The sequence below is a fragment of the Solanum stenotomum genome, chromosome 10 (assembly GCF_019186545.1).
Source record: "Solanum stenotomum isolate F172 chromosome 10, ASM1918654v1, whole genome shotgun sequence".
NCBI lineage: Eukaryota > Viridiplantae > Streptophyta > Magnoliopsida > Solanales > Solanaceae > Solanum > Solanum stenotomum.
In genome coordinates, this window is record NC_064291.1 from 47,791,561 (window position 1) to 47,810,922 (window position 19,362).

At 34.7% G+C, this 19,362-nt stretch overlaps 1 protein-coding gene and 1 pseudogene across 1 annotated transcript; one reads left to right on the plus strand and one right to left on the minus strand.

The window, feature by feature from the left end:
* The first annotated feature begins 9,207 nt into the window (after nucleotides 1-9,207).
* Nucleotides 9,208-10,523, plus strand: LOC125843093 (zinc finger BED domain-containing protein DAYSLEEPER-like; annotated as a pseudogene).
* A 1,771-nt stretch (nucleotides 10,524-12,294) lies between these two features.
* On the minus strand, nucleotides 12,295-17,388 carry LOC125841246 (uncharacterized). The gene is given in 5 exon segments (XM_049520333.1): nucleotides 12,295-12,859; nucleotides 12,862-13,126; nucleotides 14,122-14,301; nucleotides 15,520-15,795; nucleotides 17,222-17,388. Coding segments are annotated over 4 exon segments (1,038 nt in total). The 5' UTR covers nucleotides 15,763-15,795; nucleotides 17,222-17,388; the 3' UTR covers nucleotides 12,295-12,509.
* Nucleotides 17,389-19,362: the final 1,974 nt, after the last annotated feature.

Here is a 19,362-nt window from a genome sequence, read left to right on the forward strand (position 1 = left end):
GATACCTCAATAAATGGAATGTTGCCTGCAAATGTGGCTCTCTAGGATCCTGCATAAATTGACTAAGGTGTTGTACACTGTATGATATGTCCATTCTAGTGTTGGTTAAGAAGTTCAACTTTCCAATAAGCTTCCTATAAAACAAAAGTTCTGACAAAGGTGTTCCTTCCTTGGCATGGAGCTTTACTGCAGGGTCCAGTGGAGATGTGCAGCTTCTTAGCCCTGCAACCTTGTAATTCTTCAGCATGTCTAGGACAAATTTCCTTTGTGAGATGATAAGTCCATCATCTTTATAAAGCACTTCCATCCCAAGAAAATAGTGTAATTTTCCCAAGTCCTTAATCCTAAATTTATCATGGAGAAAGGTCTTGAGTTCTTCAATCTCAGAAACACATGTGCTTGTCAAAATCACATCATCTACGTATACGGCAACAAAAATGGTAGAGGTTGTAGACTTTTTATGAAACAATGAATAATCATTTAACGAGTGAGTGTAACCTTTTGAATACAAAGCCTCAGTCAATTTGGCATACCACTGCCAACTGGCTTGTTTCAGGCCATATAGGGACTTATTTAGCTTGCATACCATCCCTGGCTTGTGCACTACCAAGCCAGGTGGAACTTTCATATAGACCTCCTCATGTAGATCCCCATGAAGGAATGCATTGTTTACATTAAGTTGAAAAATATTCTAGCCCTTTTTAATAGCTATGGCTAATAGAGCCCTCACAGTTGTCATCTTTATAACTGGTGAGAAATTTTCTGTATAATCAATCCTAGCTTCTTGAGTGTAGCCTTTCACTACAAGTCTAGCTTTGAATCTTTCAATAGTCCCATCTGCCTTATGTTTCACTTTATAAACCCACCTGCATCCTATGGCCTTCTTGCCACTAGGTAAATCAACTAGATCCCAAGTATGATTTGCATGCAATGCCTCAAATTCCTGTGTCATGGCTTGCTGCCAGGCAGAATTCATAGTTGACTCCCCATATGAGGAAGGTTCATCATCATTGCTGATGTTCCTCACAAGAGTCTGACTCTCATCTGCCAAGACCACCTATATGTTGATGTTTGGAAAATGCAGCGTTGAGGGAGATGTTGGAATTTTGCAGTTGGTTAGGTGTATTAACACTAGGTGCAGCTGTCATATTCTTAGATAAGACATAATCTTGTAAGTATGTAGGCAGTTTATGTGATCTAGATGGTCTAGGTGGAGCTGTAGGTTCAATTATGTGGATATGATTAGAAGGTTGAATGGTGGTAGGTAAATTGGTTGAATGGGTAGGTGAAGTGGGAAGTAGAGTGTTACTTGCATCAACTATATTATTTTCAACATGTTGCATATTTTGTGTTCCAATATCAGTATGTACAGTGTCCATGAAAGGCACAGTGTGAAAAACAGAAGGAAAAGAAGATACATCAGAAAGTGTAGCAAAAGGAAAAATGGATTCTTTAAAAACTACATCCCTGGAGATATGTATTTTTCTTGTAGCCAGGTTTAGAACTTTGTATCCTTTTGATCCAAAAGGGTAACCTATGAAGATGTGAGGTGTTGTTCTAGGTTGAAATTTGTCCCTGTGAGACTTTGGAAAGGTGGGATAACAAAGACAACCAAAGGTTCTCATGTGAGAGTAAGTTGGTTTAGTTTTATACAACAATTCATATGGACATTTCCCCTTCATGTGTGAAGTAGGTAGTCTGTTGATAATATATGTGGCACACAAAATGCATTCCCCCCAGTACTTTAGTGGTAATTTGGATTGGAAAAAAAGAGCCCTGGCAGTTTCTAGCAAGTATTTGTGTTTTCTTTCCACCACCCCATTTTGTTGTGGTGTGTAGGGACAAGTTCTTTCATGATTGATTCCCTTAGACTTAAGAAAAGTTAAGGTTTCTGAATTTACAAATTCAAGTCCATTATCAGTTCTTATAGTCTAGACAGAAACATTGAATTGGTTTTCAATCATGGACATGAAGGTTTTGATGACTTTCAAGGTGTTACTTTTACATGTCAATAATTGAGTCCATGTACACCTACTATAGTCATCAACAAGGGTAATGAAATATCTATAGTTGTCATGTGTCATCATGTGGTAGGGACCCCAAAGATCTATATGCAGCAATTGAAATGGCCTGGTAGATGTGCTGGTTCTGTGTGGAAAAGGTAGTCTTTCTTGTCTTGCCATTGACAAATAGTACAAAGAAAAGGTTGCTTAGTGGAAAAGTTATCAGGTATGGATGTGATTTCCCTCATCTTCACAAAAGCTACATGTCCAAGCCTGTTGTGCCACAGTACATTTATATCATTGCAAGAATGAGTCATAAAAGAAGCAGAATTCTGAGAATTTTTATTGAATGAAGTACAATGTTGTACAAAAGATGCAGGAAAAGGAACAACTTTAACAGATGGTGTACTGTTCTTACATGAGAAAATAGGAAAGGAAACAAACTTAACAGACTCAGAAGTAGTTGACATGTTTTTAGATGCAGAAGCAGTTGATGCAGCACATTTAGCATCAGGATGATTGGGCTTCATCAGACACTTAGTGCAGAGAAAATAGAGTCCAACTTTGGCTTCACCAATCACCAGAGTGTCACGACCCGAGAGCACCCCCAAGTCGTAACATGCGTATTCGACCTCTCGGAGGTCTCATACAAGCCCTTAGCATTCATCACATTAGATATGTAAAATAGTGNTTATATGTAGCATTTTTCGAGCTAAAAATAGTTGAGCACCCATGATACAAAATTTTTGGATCCGCCACTGTCTTAAAATGTAGCTTTTGATATACTGCAATGTAGCTTAAAATTGCTAAGAGTTTGCTTAGTGAAAAAATATTTTTCTCTTCTATTCAAGTTCATAAATAGACAAATCACATTAAAGCTTTCTAAACTGAAAACTGATACATTCACACGAGACCTTAAACAAAATTTTCTATTACAAACTTCAAAGTTCAGACGTCGTGCAAGCGTGAGAATGAGCAAACTAAAACAAATTAAGACAAAGCAAACTCTTGAAGAATTAGATCGAATGTAATCCAACTTACAAAAATAATAGAAAATCAGTGTAACGAAGATTAAGTGTAATATCAGTCTTATGAAGCCAAACCTAAAGGATTATCTCTGAAATTATCCACGGGATTCGAAAAATAAAAATATATTTGCCAAATATATAAATTTTCTAGTAATCTTATTAAGTAACTTGTGCTCATTTCATATTTAAGAGTTCAAAAGATATAAATTTATTATTCTTTTTAAATCAATACACTCAATGGAGTTGAATTACCTCGATATGGTTTCCTCGATTTTGTCTTCTATCAGTACAAGTTTATAGTAATTTGCCATGATCGATCGTACGCATATGAATCATTAATTGAGAAACAAAAGTTGAGTTTGTAGTTTGATTTGGAATTGTTTCAGTAAAATTAAAGTTGACTATGTATATATTAAATACACATAAAAAAAAAGATATAGCATGCATGCAAGATTATACGTATAATTTGATTCAGTGAAATCCAAACCTCACGAGTAGTGGGCATTATTAGATGGATCTGAAGAAATTTTTTTTTTTTTTTCACTATAGTCTCCAATTAGCCTGTGTAAGTCGGGCACAAATTTTTCTTTTCACAAAATTCGTCATCGACGGTCACGGAAAGTTAATAATTAGTGCCCGAGTTGCACCAGAAAAATTAGATACTATGTAAAACGAAAAAAACTCATCTATATTGATAGATGCTCATCTGCCTATTCATATTTCATGTCCCTCTATATATAGAGAGAGAACAAAAAAAAAAAAACAATCTCAAGAGTTAAGAAAGAGGAGAATAAAAGAAGAATGTTATGTTAGGGGAGGGGAAAATGAGGTTATTTATAGATATAATTGATGAATGAGATTGTGGCACATGAATAATAGTTAAAAATGGTGAAAGACGTTACAAGATGGAGAAAACAAAATAAAAGAAGGGAGTAAATACGAGCAAAGTAGTTATTAAATCCTAACATAATTGATATACTAGTAATTAATGTAGATAACCTTTAATATTAATAATAATAATAATAATAATGAGTAATAATAGTAATATATAAGAATATTATTATTATTATAATAAATATAAATTTTTATTTTATTTGACACAATGATGTGAGTTGGGTTTATCTGATTAAAACATGAGTGAAAATTCATATAATTAACCCCAACTTTGTTAGGACCCACCCGTTTGGCCCAAAAAAAATCTTGGGAAAACTTGAGGAAAATTTGGGAAAAACTTGGAAAGTGGTTGTCACGCCTGAGTCTACACCCTCAGAACACTAGAACATATAACATATAAGCTTGAACGGGTAGAAAGGAAGACAATTATGTGAATGACATCAACTTCACACCATGGATAATTTATGATGAAGTGCAAGAATTGAAAGCTCATATGGAGACTAATGGCTTCATTTTAAGCCACTGCTATGGAGAGGCAAACAAAGTTGCAGATCTTCTGGCATCTCTCAGTTACGACAATCCTAACAACATGGTCTATGATGCTTTTGCAGAATTACCAACTAGAGTAAAAGGACTAATGAACATGGATAGGTGGGAGATGACTAACTTTAGAACCATGAAGAAGAGGAGGAATGATCTGATTAATTGGGAACCTCCTTGAGGCATTTTTGTGTACTGGCAGTACATAGTACAGGAGTTTGGTGTATTGGCTCACTTGGTTACTATAGCCAAATGAAAAAGCCACCTCTTGCATTTTCTTCGTCTCAAATAGGATAGCTTGATATACTCTTCTCTTAATAGGGAGTAGTAATCACTGATTGTAATCTCCCTCATATCATATGTAACTTTTTGCTGGAAGATGAATAAAATGCATTTTTGGTGGAAAAAAAAACTCAACTCAATAATACTCAACTCAATATAATATGAAAGCAGTGATATATATATATATATATATATAAAGCTATTAAAATAGTAAATAATAACTCAATGTATATAAAAATACAATAATAAACTCTTTACTCTTATTTGGGAGATTCTCTAACCGACATCACTATGAGCTATGTGATGATACAACGTCTCGCCCACGCTAACAGAACTATCCTATACCTTACCGGAGTATAGGGCATCCTCAACTAAGTGGATTCACTAAGCTATGCTTAAAAGCAATAAGGAATCATCGACCCTTTACCCCTGTTGGCATACATGGTTTATGAGGATTTTGAGTTGTCTGAACTCATTCCCATATCAGTGCTCAATACTACTCCCAATAATATATAACTCATGCTCATATGTTTAAAAACATAACTCCTAGTCGATTTGAGATAATTGCTCAAAAAGTTCTCTTAAAAGAGAATGCTCAAAAACTCTTCATGAACTTATTTAGAAATCAAGGTTTCCTCTCGTTTTAAATGTAAATGTGTTGTACACTTGGGAATACTTAGTCCCGTCATACTCATTTGGAAATATGAACTCAAACTCTCCTCATTATCATACTCATTTACTCAAGTTATAAATAATTGTAGAAGGCTTCTCAAATGACTCAAAGGACTCCCTCGAACTTTACTCTTAACTCTACCTTGAATTTGAAATGTGAATTAAAGAGTTATGATCAAGATATATAGGATCTCTCAGTGATTAAAGAAGTTTTTGATAGTGATACCTAAGAAGAGAGTGAAGACACAATTAATTTAAAAGAACTCAGACGGAAGAGAAACAAAGGCAGGCTACCCTGGTGCATTTCTGGCGCAGGGCACCAGGCGCAATGTAGGCGCGGGGCTCCAACCCTCTTGGTGCCTCAATGGCGTGCCGCCCCATCCTGGCGCATTTCTGGTGCGAGTGTAAGCTCAGGTGGCGACAAATTTGGATTTGACTTTATGGGCTGATCCTATTTGTATACACAATTTATTTTTTCAATAAAGTGGCTCAATTGGTCTTTAATGTAAAATAAAAAAATCAGTAGTTAGTTTATTTTTAGTGAAAATTACATAAATTTCACAATGTTAAGAGTTACATCATATCTCTACCCTTTTCCAAATTATAAAAAATTCTTAAAATTTAAGGATTTTAGATAAATTACTCAATGTCCCGATACATTATCTTTGTTGATACAAGACACACTTGTCCCGATACATTTCTCAATGTCTCGATACATTACCTTTGTTGATACAAGACACACTTGTCCCGATATCGCACCCCAATAAATCACATTCTGATACATCGCGTGAGAGTGATGTACCGTGAATAGGGTGAGGAAAATAAGAATTTTTATAAAAAAATTTAAATGGTAGGAAATTTTTCAGAATATAATAAAATAAGTTGTGTATTTAGATAATTTTTCCTAATTTATTTAAGGTCTATTTTATGTATTTTCCCCTAACTTTATACCAATGTGCATAAAATGTGTTTTTCTCTTTTTTAATTGGGCCCCGGCAATGCCATATTTTCCCGGGCAAAAGTGGACCTGTCACACACATTTTTTTGTAATATAAATTTCAAAGTCATTCATATGAAGTTGCACAACTTCGTGCTACAAAGCTCTCTTTCTCCATATATAAAAAGGTTTCAATCTTTCACTCATCTCTCTTGTTCATTGTATTCAAATCATCTAATCGTTTGTATATGATCTTCTATAAATTATTGCTCTCTTTTTATACTGTTTTCCTAGGGTTCTACCGTCTACGCTTAAAAGGGGTAGATTTAGGGTTTTAGTAATATTTTTTCCTGGGGTATCATGTGAATGCTACAGGGATACAGATTCAAGTCGTGAAAATAGTTCCTTATAATATATCCTTATGATTCAGCCATTTCCTGAACCCCACATATAGCACGGGAGCTTTAGTGCACCAGACTAATTTTTGCTTAGGGGTGTATTCCTTCACACACATAAAATAAAGGGATAAGTGTCTGAAAAATATTTAAACTTTGGCCGAAATTGTTGTTATGATACCAAACTTTAACGAGGACCTATTTAATACACTATTAAATAGTTTAGGGGATAATAGGTCTTCCATAAAGTTTGGTATCGTAACAACAATTTCGGCCAAAGTTGAGGTATTTTTCATACACTTATCCCTAAAATAAAATAATACTTGGGGTGTGTTTGGTACAAACAACATGTTCGGTGTAATTCTATTAGGGGGTTTGGGGAGGATTGTGTAGCTTGAGACTTTACCTAGGCCTTGGGAGATAAAGAGGTTGTTTAAGATAGACCTCGGCTCAAGAAAATAATTGGAGTGAAGAAATCAAGAAAAAAAAATACTGAACAAGGCCTACTTGTTCCTTTTCTTGAGTTAAACCCATCTGATTGTAATTTTTGTGTGTCTATTTTCCTAAATTTTGAAGCTTTAACTGATAGTAGCATATAACTTTGTTAGCTGATGTTAACTTTGCAAAGTGTAGCTGGTCTCAAGATGAATAATTAAGAGTTGTTGTAATTAGGTTGAATAATTAAACAATGATGAATCCTCTAAATTGATGGATACAAAGGATTTATATAGCCAAAGCCCAACTAGCTTCGAATATATATTTTAGAAAATACACTCAAAATTGAATATATCCATGTCAAATCCATATCAGAATCCTATATTTATACTAGAAGATGCTCATGCCACAGTCAAACAAACAATCAACAACATGCCTAGCTAGTGTGATCCCACTAGTGGTGTGTTGTGTACTCAGACCTTACCCGCTCATGCTACATCATGCAACATATTTGATCTTTGGATAAAATCCCACAGCAGAACTGTCTGAAAGAAGAAAATTGAAGAAAAGAACAAATTTTAATGCTGTTTCTACATCTGAAAATTTGACATCATATTATATGCTTCAACCTTCTTATCTGATTCATCTCAGGTGCAGTTTATAAACCAGAAATGAGCGACGCAAAGAGGAAAACACTCTGTGACTTCTTTCCTAGATCTGGTTCCATTCTTCTTCTCTTTTACTTGTTTTATTTGTCTTCCACTGTTACTACACATTAGCAGGTCAATTGGTTCACATACTAGTTATGCAATAAAAAGTAATCCAAGATGTAGTTTTGGTGTGAATAAGAATAGAAATGATAATTGTTTGGTGAATAATCTCGGAGTTATTATGTAGTGAATAATAATATAGGGATTGCTTTTCTTCTTATACACCCTACCAAAAGCTGCATTAGTTATTCAGAGGCTATTTTCCTAATCGTCCAATCAAACACTATTATTTTATATAGAACTTTGTGTTGGCATTATTTTTCATAATCCCTCCAACCAAATTGGCTTAAATGGTTCTTTATTTTGTTTTCCAAATATACCAACAAAAGAGAAAAGTCATGACTGTGAACCAAGAAATGCAAATCCGAGGAACGTGAGCAGAAGTAATTTAGGGAAGGAGCAGTTGTCAATGAAGAAACAGCTTATCGTACTATGGCAAAGATTTTATGTCAACCCGGTACATCTCCAAAGTCAGTAGAAGCCGTGCACTTCAAAAAATTAACTGCCTATCTTAATCCAAAATTTTATCCTTCATCTGCCATTCTTTCACGGTATTGCTTGGAATTGTACGACGAAGAGAAAGCAAATGTTAAAGAAATTTTGAGAAGCTTGAATGGACGAGTTTGCCTCTCAGTTGAGAGGCTAACTTATAACAAATTCAATGACCCTGGCTACTGGCCTACCTCAGATTGTGAGGAAACATGTTTTGATTTCATTTGCTTAAGAGTTCATTTCATTAGCGAAGACTGGAAGCTAAGAAGTTGGGTTGTTAGCTTTAAGTCTTTTGATGCATATGACGATTATGTTGGTGAGACAATGCAATGTCTTTCAGATTTTGGTATTGAAGATAAGATATGTGCTGTCACTGTGCATAGCTATCTGGACTTTGATGAGGTTATTGATGTCATTAAAAGTAAACTTCTTAAAAAGAAAAGACTCCAGCCAGACGGACAATTGTTTCGTGTACCTTGTTGTGCAGACATTTTCAATTCAATGGTGAAAAGAGCATTTGGGATGATAGAGGGTTTAATCAGTGACATTCGTCTCATAATATGTTGGGGCAGATCACTACCAGTGTGGAATGTGACATTTCATAAACTACAGGAAGCATTGGAGTTGGAGGCTAAAGGAGAATACTTGAAAACAGATGATTATAAGGGTTATCATATACCTTCTCCCTGAGAGTGGGAGAAAGTTAGGGGAGTATGTAAACTTGTAGGACATGTCTATACTGCAGCAGAAGTGTTATTTATGGCAAAACGTCCCACTGCAGGCCTCTACTTCCACAATCTTAATAATCTTCGATTTAATCTGATGAAAGATTCTGTGAGTTCAGATAAATTTACTAGAAATTTAGCCAATAGTATGTTGGAAAAGTTTGACAAGTATTGGAGGAATATGTATTTGGTGTTCGCTCTAGCTACTATTATGGATCCACGCTACAAAGTGAAGTACTTAGAGTTCTGTTTCTTGAAGTATAAAGATAATGATCATTCACCGCTATCGTCTATCTTGGAGTCCATCCGAAGCCTTCTCCATGACTGTGGTGCACAAGTCCTCAATGGAGTATCCTATCAGCGATTCAGGTTCTGACGATTCTGATACGGTTGAAGATCTCTTTGAACAGATGGAAATTCTTGATGATCATAGTTTTTGATTTAACTGTTTAGATTAGTTCAGCAAATTCATCCAAACAACTAGTCAGCCACCAAAATCAGAACTTGACTGCTATCTGGAAGAACCTATTGTGCCTTGGACCAAGAACTTTGATGTATTGAGTTGGTGGAAAGCTGCTAGCCCCAGATATCCTGCCCTATCAAATTTAGCTCGTGATCTTTTGTCAATACAATTGTCTCTTGTTACAGGCTATGATGCTTATCTCACCGATGTGGGTGAACCTGATAGAAATATTAGATCCGTGGAGTCAGATTTAGTGAATGCCTTGATGTCTACAAAAAGCTGGTTTGACAAACAGCGTTGCAATGCCGGTAATCACTGATTCTTCTGTTCTGTGACATTCATTTCTTCCATTATTTAATTCTTGATAATTGAATGCTAGAAGTGGATACAGATGACTCACCTGTTAAACATATATATCTAACCTATTCTGCTATACACAGTCTTCTAGATCACTTTAAAATGTGGGATATCTTCTTTATTTTGATAACCATGCCCAGTGAGCTTCTGACCTGCTTGCGGTCCAGTGGTCCTAAATGCTTGTGGGGAAAATAAACTCCAAAGCAAAATAGCTGAGCAAAACACAAGAAATATGATTGAGGGACTCGATGAGCCGGAGGATTAGACCCCAATGTTCAAATCAATCACGTGTCTGGGTGCTCTATATGGTTTTATAGCTATAGGTTTGTTGCTTTTAGTAGGTCACTTCTAACATTTTTTCTAGCTTACAGTTGATCCTTAACCGAACAGAGTCAGCAGGCGTATACGTCTCGTTCCTTCCAATTCGTGATAGACTGATTGATGTTGATGACATTTGTGATGGCATGAGACCAGTATTGGTACCTCTGTCATGTGGTGTGCATACATGGGTCTTTGAAGTGGCGGTTTAAGATGCTGCTTGTGCTCCTGTTCCTTGTGCTAGATAGGATTGTGAGGTGGATAACATTGAGTTCTAGCGTAGGTTTTGCATTGGCAAGGATAAGTGATTGACCTTAGTCTTGGTTAAAGATAGAGATCTAAATAGAACAGGGTTGTTGCTGAATAAGGAACTTAACTGGTACCAAACCTTAGCCAATTTCTTGTTTAGTCTACACAACATACAACCGTAGATGGTAGAGCTCAGAAAGATAATGAGGATTCAAATTAATTAATTCTGCGACGACTAACTCTATCTACAAAGATCCCTATAGTTTGAGCAGAGACTTGTGTAGTTTTCTGAATGCTTTTATGAAGTTTCATCAAGACCACTCTTGACTGTTAAGTTTCTTGTAAGTAAATTCTCTATGCTGAAGGAATGAAAGGTTCACTTTTCTGCTTATGATGTTCAGTTCCTTTTGTTCTTCAAATGTCAATGATATTTGGTACTTTTTGTTCTCTCTCCAATGTCAGTGTTTAGTATCCGAATTGAACACAACTCAAAATTTTTAATGTTGGACATCCAAAATTAAAGCAGAACTATACAGTTCTCTTCTTTTTGCGATGGGAAAGGAGTCATGTTGCGACATCACCAGCATGATACAGTAAAGTTAAATTTCTGTTCAATTACCATAGCATCAGTCTTCTAGTTGCTGCTTTATCTGCTGGTTGATGGTTCTCTAAATTATATAACTCAAAGTCTGGCATTTGATAGAGTATAGTATGCAACTCAAAGTCTTTCCATGTTTGCCTCATTCTCTGTAATTTCATTGACGTCTTTGGTAACATCTATTTTCTGTTCTCTATAATTTTTCTCTTGTATGCTGTATTGACTGAACTTATGCTTTCATGTAAATGCAAGCTGAGGGATCTGTGGTGCAGAATAGTTGATTTGAGAGTAACTTTCTTTTTGCTGAAAGTTTGAGATTCCAAGAAGCCATCATCAGGATCACTTCCTATCTGAAATAGTTACATGGCTATTGGAATATATACATATATAGTAGAAATCTACCTAGTCTATTGTGTTATGTGGGATGTTAGCTACTCATAGTATATTATTGCAGCTACTTCTTTTGTCCGTCTACTTCTTCACCTGTATATTAAATAAGGTGGATAGAATATTTTGTTTCTTCAAATTCTGAGTGAGAAGTATCAATATGAAGAAAATCTTTGAAAATATTCAGCAAGAGGATCAATTTTTTTTTTTTAACCATGCCTTTCATGTTTTTGTGTACTACCCATTGGCTCCTAATAAAAAATCAACCCACTTTACAAATTGTGAATGGATATTAAACTTGATTGGTCAAGTGAGTAGTTTAAAAGAATTTTGTGGTGAATCATGACAAGTTTGTATGTCATTTTCCAAAAGTATTTCAGATTTATCTTTGTTGAAAGTTGCAGAAACAAGGTTTCCTTTAAATGTTGTCCTGAATTTTCATATTCATTAAGTAAAATCATCACTTTAATACTAAAACACACTTCAATACTCCATTGAAAATCTAGCTGAAACTAGTAGGCAACAGCCGCCTGGAGGCTTTAAAAAAAACCCATAAAAATCAATCCACATGACACTTAGAACAACCAATAATTGAGCTAAAGATATCTTTCCTTTACTTATGTTGAGATGCATTTAAATACAAAAGGAGTGATGTTTAGGTAGATAAAAGAAACAATGGATAATTAAGATATGAGACTCGCAAAATAGATAATTCAGACATGTTTTTGACCTGCATTAACTCATAGCTGGAGAACTAATAAAAGACGGATATTATACATTTACTTATCATCCATGACATCAATAACACAACTGTTTAAGCAAAACCAAATTCTTTCAGAAGAAATTTACAAGACAAGACCCCAAAAAGAACAAACATTTTGATAAACCTTTACTTTACAAGCATCAAGAGGACCAAAAACAGTGTGTAGTATGTGTCGACTGCGAAAAGCAAAAATCTCAAGATTTAGAAACCTAGCAGCTCCACAGCCCTGTCTGAGAGAGTCCATAACACTGGTGCAAATACAGGAGTGATCCTTGGCAACGTAGGATATGTCAGCGTTCCGAGTAAAAACCAATTGAAGCTCAAGAGAGCAACTGCATCAGACGCGGGTCTGTTCTTAATGGTTGAGAAGAACTGGACCACGCTCCACAACGACATGCCAACGACAGCAAATAGTGCGAGGACTAGAGGCATGCATGCATCTTCAGCTTTCCATACGATCGTTCCAACTAAGAGCGATAATATTGCACTAAACAGGGTCTGGGAAACAGCTAGATCCCTTCGTTGGTGTAGCTCATCATTTGTGTCAAATTCTCAGACGTGGTCCGAGTATGTGGCCGGTTGACATCTCGACAGAATTTGGCTTCCATAAATTCAGGGCTCGTACTTCCGCTTTTGCTTTTATCTTCTTGCATTCCTTCCTTGTGTATGGCCACGCTCTCAATGCCACTTGATCTCCAAAATGGAACAGCATCGCTACAGCCTTGCATTACTCGGCCATCAAAATGGTCTTTTAGGTCTGAAAGTGCTTTACCATGAACTTCGTTCAATCGTTGATTTTCCACCTTCAGATTCTGAAGCTATATCACACCAAATACAAAGTTCAGGCTTTCTCGTCTCAAAATTTGCAGTATCATGAGCAGATGAAAAATTGGAACTTACAGGACCATTATAACAAATGTCGAAGCTATCGCTTTTCTGTGACCAGTTTACCTCAATATCTCTCTTAATAAGATCCTTTTTTTTTTAAGTAGCAAAAAATACATATTTGAACAGAAAAAGGTTATCCAGCTGAAAACTTAAGAAACCAAATCTTAACTCATCCACATAACAAATGGGACATATATTCAAGCAGTAACTCTAAGCTAAGTTTCATTGACTTGACAATTAACAGTAAGAAGTTACTTTCTACTACATAAAAAAATTTATATAGTCTATAAGCTGTATCACCATTTGAAAAACCCTGAACGGTCACCATATTCACAATGCTCTTATTCTCATTCTTAATTCTTATATATCTCTATATATACATTAACCATCCAATGCCCTGAAACACACAAATCCGAATATAGCAGCTCTCCTGTATAAGAAAAGGCAGGAAAGTCATCTTTGCAAAAAATGGCCTTTTTAATGATGGCATCTTGTCCTAAACAACTGATCATATAAACCCTTTGTCTATTAATCAGCTCCTCTCCTTACTAAGGTAAATCAAAATGTGACACTGACGAAAAAATAATGGAGAATTTTGATATTACAGTCCCAAAATCCAGGAAATCAAGTAAATGATCAACTTTCTGACCCATCCTAACAGGGTTACTCTTTCTTCAAGTCACACAGTTCTAAATGTGTGTATTCCTTCAACATTTCGATTTATATTCTCCTTACTATGTTGTGCTTCTTTGTTGCACAGAAGAAGTTATAGCAGAACAACGATACAACAAAACTGAGACACCAGCTGATACAATGGAGCAAAAGAGTGGTAGCATGGGAACTTCTATAAATCTAAAGTGACATGTACTAGTATAGTAGTATCCAAACAGAGATTTTATCAGTAAGTAGAGAGAGAATATTTCACCTGGTCCTCCAATTGCTCAATTTTGACGATGGCATCGTCATGTTCATCCTCGAGTTCTGCTAACATGGCCTGCATTATCTTCTTATCCTTGATGGCTACTAGTATCTTCTTCTCAAGTTGCTTCCTTTCCCAAACAAGATTCTCAAACTCGATCTGCATTTCCTGCAGATGCATCTCCAGCTGCACATGTATTGTTCTCAAGTCAGTTGCTTTAAGTCAGCAAAATAATACCAACTCCTCAAAATGAAGAGTAGAGGCTATATCAAGTCAGTTGCTTTAAGTCAGCCAAATAATACTAACTCCTCAAAATGAAGAGTAGAGGCTATATCAAATCAGTTGCTTTTAGTCAGCCAAATAATACTAACTCCTCAAGATGAAGAGTAAAGGCTATATCAATTTAAGACATCACTAAATAGACATCTGTGACACTAAACAAAACACACACACACACACTATATATATATACCCAGTCCTTGCATCCAATATGAATTGTAGGAGATCTTTAACGAGGAGCAGATTAATAACTCCTGACTACTAACACGGTGGAAGATTTCAAAGTTAATGTGGCATTGAAATTTTGTGTTCATGGGAATATATCAGGTAGTACCATAATGATAATGAAGTTACTAATCATTTTTCTCACTGAAGAAATTATTCCACGAAACTGAACAGCATTTGGAAATAGAGCTACCTGTGAAGTCTAACAAGATTATATTCAAGTTATACAGGTGAAAGTAGTACAAAGGACAAGTAAACCCTCATACAATAGAAAATGTTCTGGTCCCCCAAACCCCCGCCACACTCTCACACAAGGTGTACAAGAAAAGAGAAGATAGAAACTCATTAAATTACCTTATCCATCTCCACTCCTCTTCCTTCAACTTTGTTTTCTCCTTCAGGAGAAATATCAAAACACAATTCCAAATTACTCCAGATCTCACAAATTTTACAAGCAATGATATCAATCTACTATGAGTCTATATGAATTCTATTTTTTTTCATTCTGCTCTATCCAGGTTCTATTGTATGCCAAATATTAGATATCGGAAAACTTCACACTAGTTAGGCTAGTTTTAAGTTGATTGCCAACTACCACAATCCTCCTTCTTACTCCGAGCTTGAGACCAACTATATTTTGCTAAGTTCACATAGGTATCCAAACAAGAGTGCTGCACAAAATGTCAGATGGGGAATTTGAACAACTTATGTACTGGTCTAACAAAATTGAGTGTACTACCCATTCAGATGATTCAATTATTAGTTCCTGTGGTTCTGGTTCATGAAGCACTAGAATAAAAAAAAAATTAACACTACATACAAGACATGTGGAAGAAACATCCAAAAAACTAAAACATAAAAGTGGACACACACAATAAACTTTTCAAAAATAAAACTCACCGCCCTTTCCCTTTGTAGAGCAGTTAAACTTCGTATAGGCAGGGATAGAATAGCAATAGCCCAAATTATCAGTCTCCAGAGTAATCTGGCATGAAAACCCATAGCAGCTCTCAGCAGTTCTGTCCATGTTTGGATAACAATGCATATTGTTCTCACACCGAAGAAGCAAGTGAATTTGACAAGTGACAAAGGCTTGATCAGCAAGATCATAACAGTGTTGACCAATTGAAGTAACTCTGCCATCTATACTTCCAAAAGTGGTTATATGTTCGCCATCTGCATAAAATGTTCAAGTCCTCAAAATCTCGGTATAGAAGTTAATTCACAGAATGATCAAATTACAGTCTTCAATAAGAGTACCAGATAAATAAGACAAATTTAGAACATTCTCGGTATAAGTCCAACCAGTTTAAGGTTACATAATGAACCACAACACAGAAATGTGTACAAAAATTATTAGGAAAACGGTTCCCTCAAATGCTGGAAGCACTCTGAAAATCAACAAACTCCCCTCTTATAAGTTAAATGGCATTAATTTATCCTCATAGAATGCAAGAGGAAATCAGACAGTTCCAAGCTCACCACTAGCCAATCAGTTCAGATATCTTTGAAAAAGTTGTGTGTAGTAAAACCAAGGAAACCAAAGTTCATTTCTTCTTAGTAATATCTTCTATATGTGGATTCAATTTTTGATATGATGGCAGACTGAATTAGTAACAAAAGCAGGTGCTGCAAGATGTGTAACATGAATAGTAACAATTCACTGATTAACAACATCACCACAAATATGATGAATCTAAATCTAATACTCCCTACTACTTTTGCATCAAAGGGAAGCCCTCACCACTCATCCTAACCGCAATTGTGGGCTTGATCAAAATTGGTCATTTCATCTTTTAATCAAAACTCATAGTATTTCTTCTCAGGCTGATCCAAAATCAGCTGGAAGAACTACACCTTATCAAAGAGCCTAGACTAATATCTGTTTTCAAACGCGAAGCTAGAGACTATGAACCCCTGGGTGAAAATCCTGCCTCCGTCATGGCATGGAGACTTGACTCCTTTTTAAAAAAAACTTCCATCGTTTTTGACATTTTGGGACATCCCAAAAGGCTCAAATCACAACACTTTTTTTTCATCATCTTAAATTTCAGCCTTATAATGATAGTATCAGTCTTACACAGAGCAAGCAAATTGCTATAAATAACTAATTGTCCTATAAAAGACTCAGAACCACGTTCAAATCTATGAATTGTTCTCAACAATCAACATAAACTGAAAACAAAGACAGAGACTGAATACAGACAATTTATCAAGCCAAAAATTGATAAACAAATACAACAAACATCAATATCTGAATGCAACAAAGAAAGAAGCACATAATTTGCACTTCCAAAATAACACAAATATATACATATACATTAATAGATTTGGATCAGAACTTCAAAATTATACCTTCAAATATCTGTCTAGCCATAAGTCTTTTTTAAAAATCAAATTTATCTTCAAAATTTCACTTTCGCTAACAAAGTTAAAAAAATTTTTCAAGAAAACTACATGCCCAAACACAATTTCAACTTTTAAAAATCACAACTTTAAAATCTACAGCCAAACAAGAGCTTTAGTTTACTAAAAGAGGTTTTTTTTTTTTTCCATTTGAAAAAAGAAAAGGAGTGGGGAAGATGAAGAGAAGAGAGTTTACTGTGAGTGATGGAGAATCGAAAAACTGGAATGCGGAAGCTGGAAGACGGAGCCTCTGAGGAAACATCTTTTTCAGAGTGGGGTCGCTAAAAAAGTGGGGATTTTGCCACCTCCATTCCATAGAGAGTGACACGTTATGTTAAACAAAGAGCTTTGAATGGATAGAGAAGAGTACCGCCATCTTTACAAACTGACATCAGTCAAATCCTGCCATACTGCTCATAAATACATAGATAGGATAAATTACTTATAATATACATCTTTATTTTTCATAATTTTCATTATTCCCTATCAGTTTAAAATATTTTCAAAATCTCTTATTTTTCCCCAATTTTCAAATCAGTCGGATACATAAGTATCCCAGCCTTAACACATGATTTCCTTTCTTTTTTCACTCCTTTAATCTCTTCCTAATTCACTCCACAATCTTATAAGTTATAATTTCCATATATTTTCAAAAGAATTATCTTTCCATTCAATCAAATTCAAATTACTCAATAAGTATAGTGCGTCTCCTCCATACTCATCTTCTTCAAAAGAAAATTCTTCTTTATTTCCTGATATAGTGTGTCTCCTCCATAATCGTTTTCTTCAATTTTATTATTTTTCTTCTTTATTTCATGATACATATGGATCATGATCCTTATTTTAGTATTGGTATTACTCAACTAGTTGAAGAAGCATTCATCTTCGACTTCTAAATAAACTGTGAAAAAAATGCTCAAAAACACGGAAAAAGCCAATCTACTGGTGGCTTTGGAAAGGACTTTTGATCCATGGGTGATGTCTATGTTAATAGTAAAAGAAAAAAAAGATACAACAGTGAAGGTTGAGAAGAAGGATGTACCTTCGTTTTCAAAAGTAAATGTAGAAAAAAGTGGATGTACATCTGTCTTCTAAAGTGAATGTTGAGAAGGAGAAGTCGTAATAGATCAGATTGTTGATTTTTTTTCCGATTTTTCTTGTTTATCTTTTTTCGATATATATGGGTTCAAATTTTTAATGTATCCAGTTGTTTTTGTTTCTTAAATTAATGTATAATGCCTTCGTTTCGACATTATGATACATTACAATTTCATTATGTACAGTGTATCGTGTTCAAATTACTAAATTATCTCACGGTTATAGTTTGAGATACATTAACTAGATTTTAAATGTATCTAGTTAATTTTGTTTCTTAAATTAATGTATAAAGTCTTCGCTTCAACACTACGATACATTACAATTTTATCATACACAGTGTATCGTGTTCAAATATTAATTTTGATACAATTTTATCATGCACAGTGTATCGTGTCCAAATGTATCTAGGTGTTGCTATGTATCTTCTATCTTATTCAAATTTAGAAGGATATGTATCCGTACACAGTACATGATGCATTAAAGTGGCACACAAGTATGTATCAAATTCATAAATGGTGATACGTAAAAGTTATTATCAAAAGTTTGTTTAGTTTAAGGCAAAATGTGAAGATCTTGCAACTATGTATCTGATACAATAAATATGGAGCACATTAATACATATATTAAATTTTCAACAAAAGTTTTGAATCCTACTCGAAAGTTTCTTCGCTAAAACAAGGACAAAGATGAACAGGAATTTTGAATTGATTTGTTATTTTAGAATTTAATTCTCTGATTAGGATCCGAATAGTGTAAATTATGGGATTTTAATTTGACTTTTTGTTTTGTTTTCCTTTTTAAGCGCAACAACCACATATATAATGTATCACAATTAATGTATTCGGACAACCAATTATGTATCCGGATAGCTGATATTTTAAGGGATTTTTGTAAAATAAAAAAGAGTAGGGATATGATGTAATTTAGGATTTACACTATGAGATATATGTAAATTATTATACTAATAGATATGCATATTCTACTTGACATAATATACCTATATGCATATTCTACTTGACATAATATACCTCTTATATAGTGTAATATAAAATTTGAACGCATTACACGTAAGTTGGCATGCACTATTTATTTAGTTTTATATAAATTTAAATGATTATTTATACATATTTTAAATTAAAACACATATAAATTCTAATTGAAGTCAAGTGAGATGACACGATAAAATTTGAATTAAAAATAAAATTGTGTTTAATTGTATTTTCTTTAAGAATATTTAAA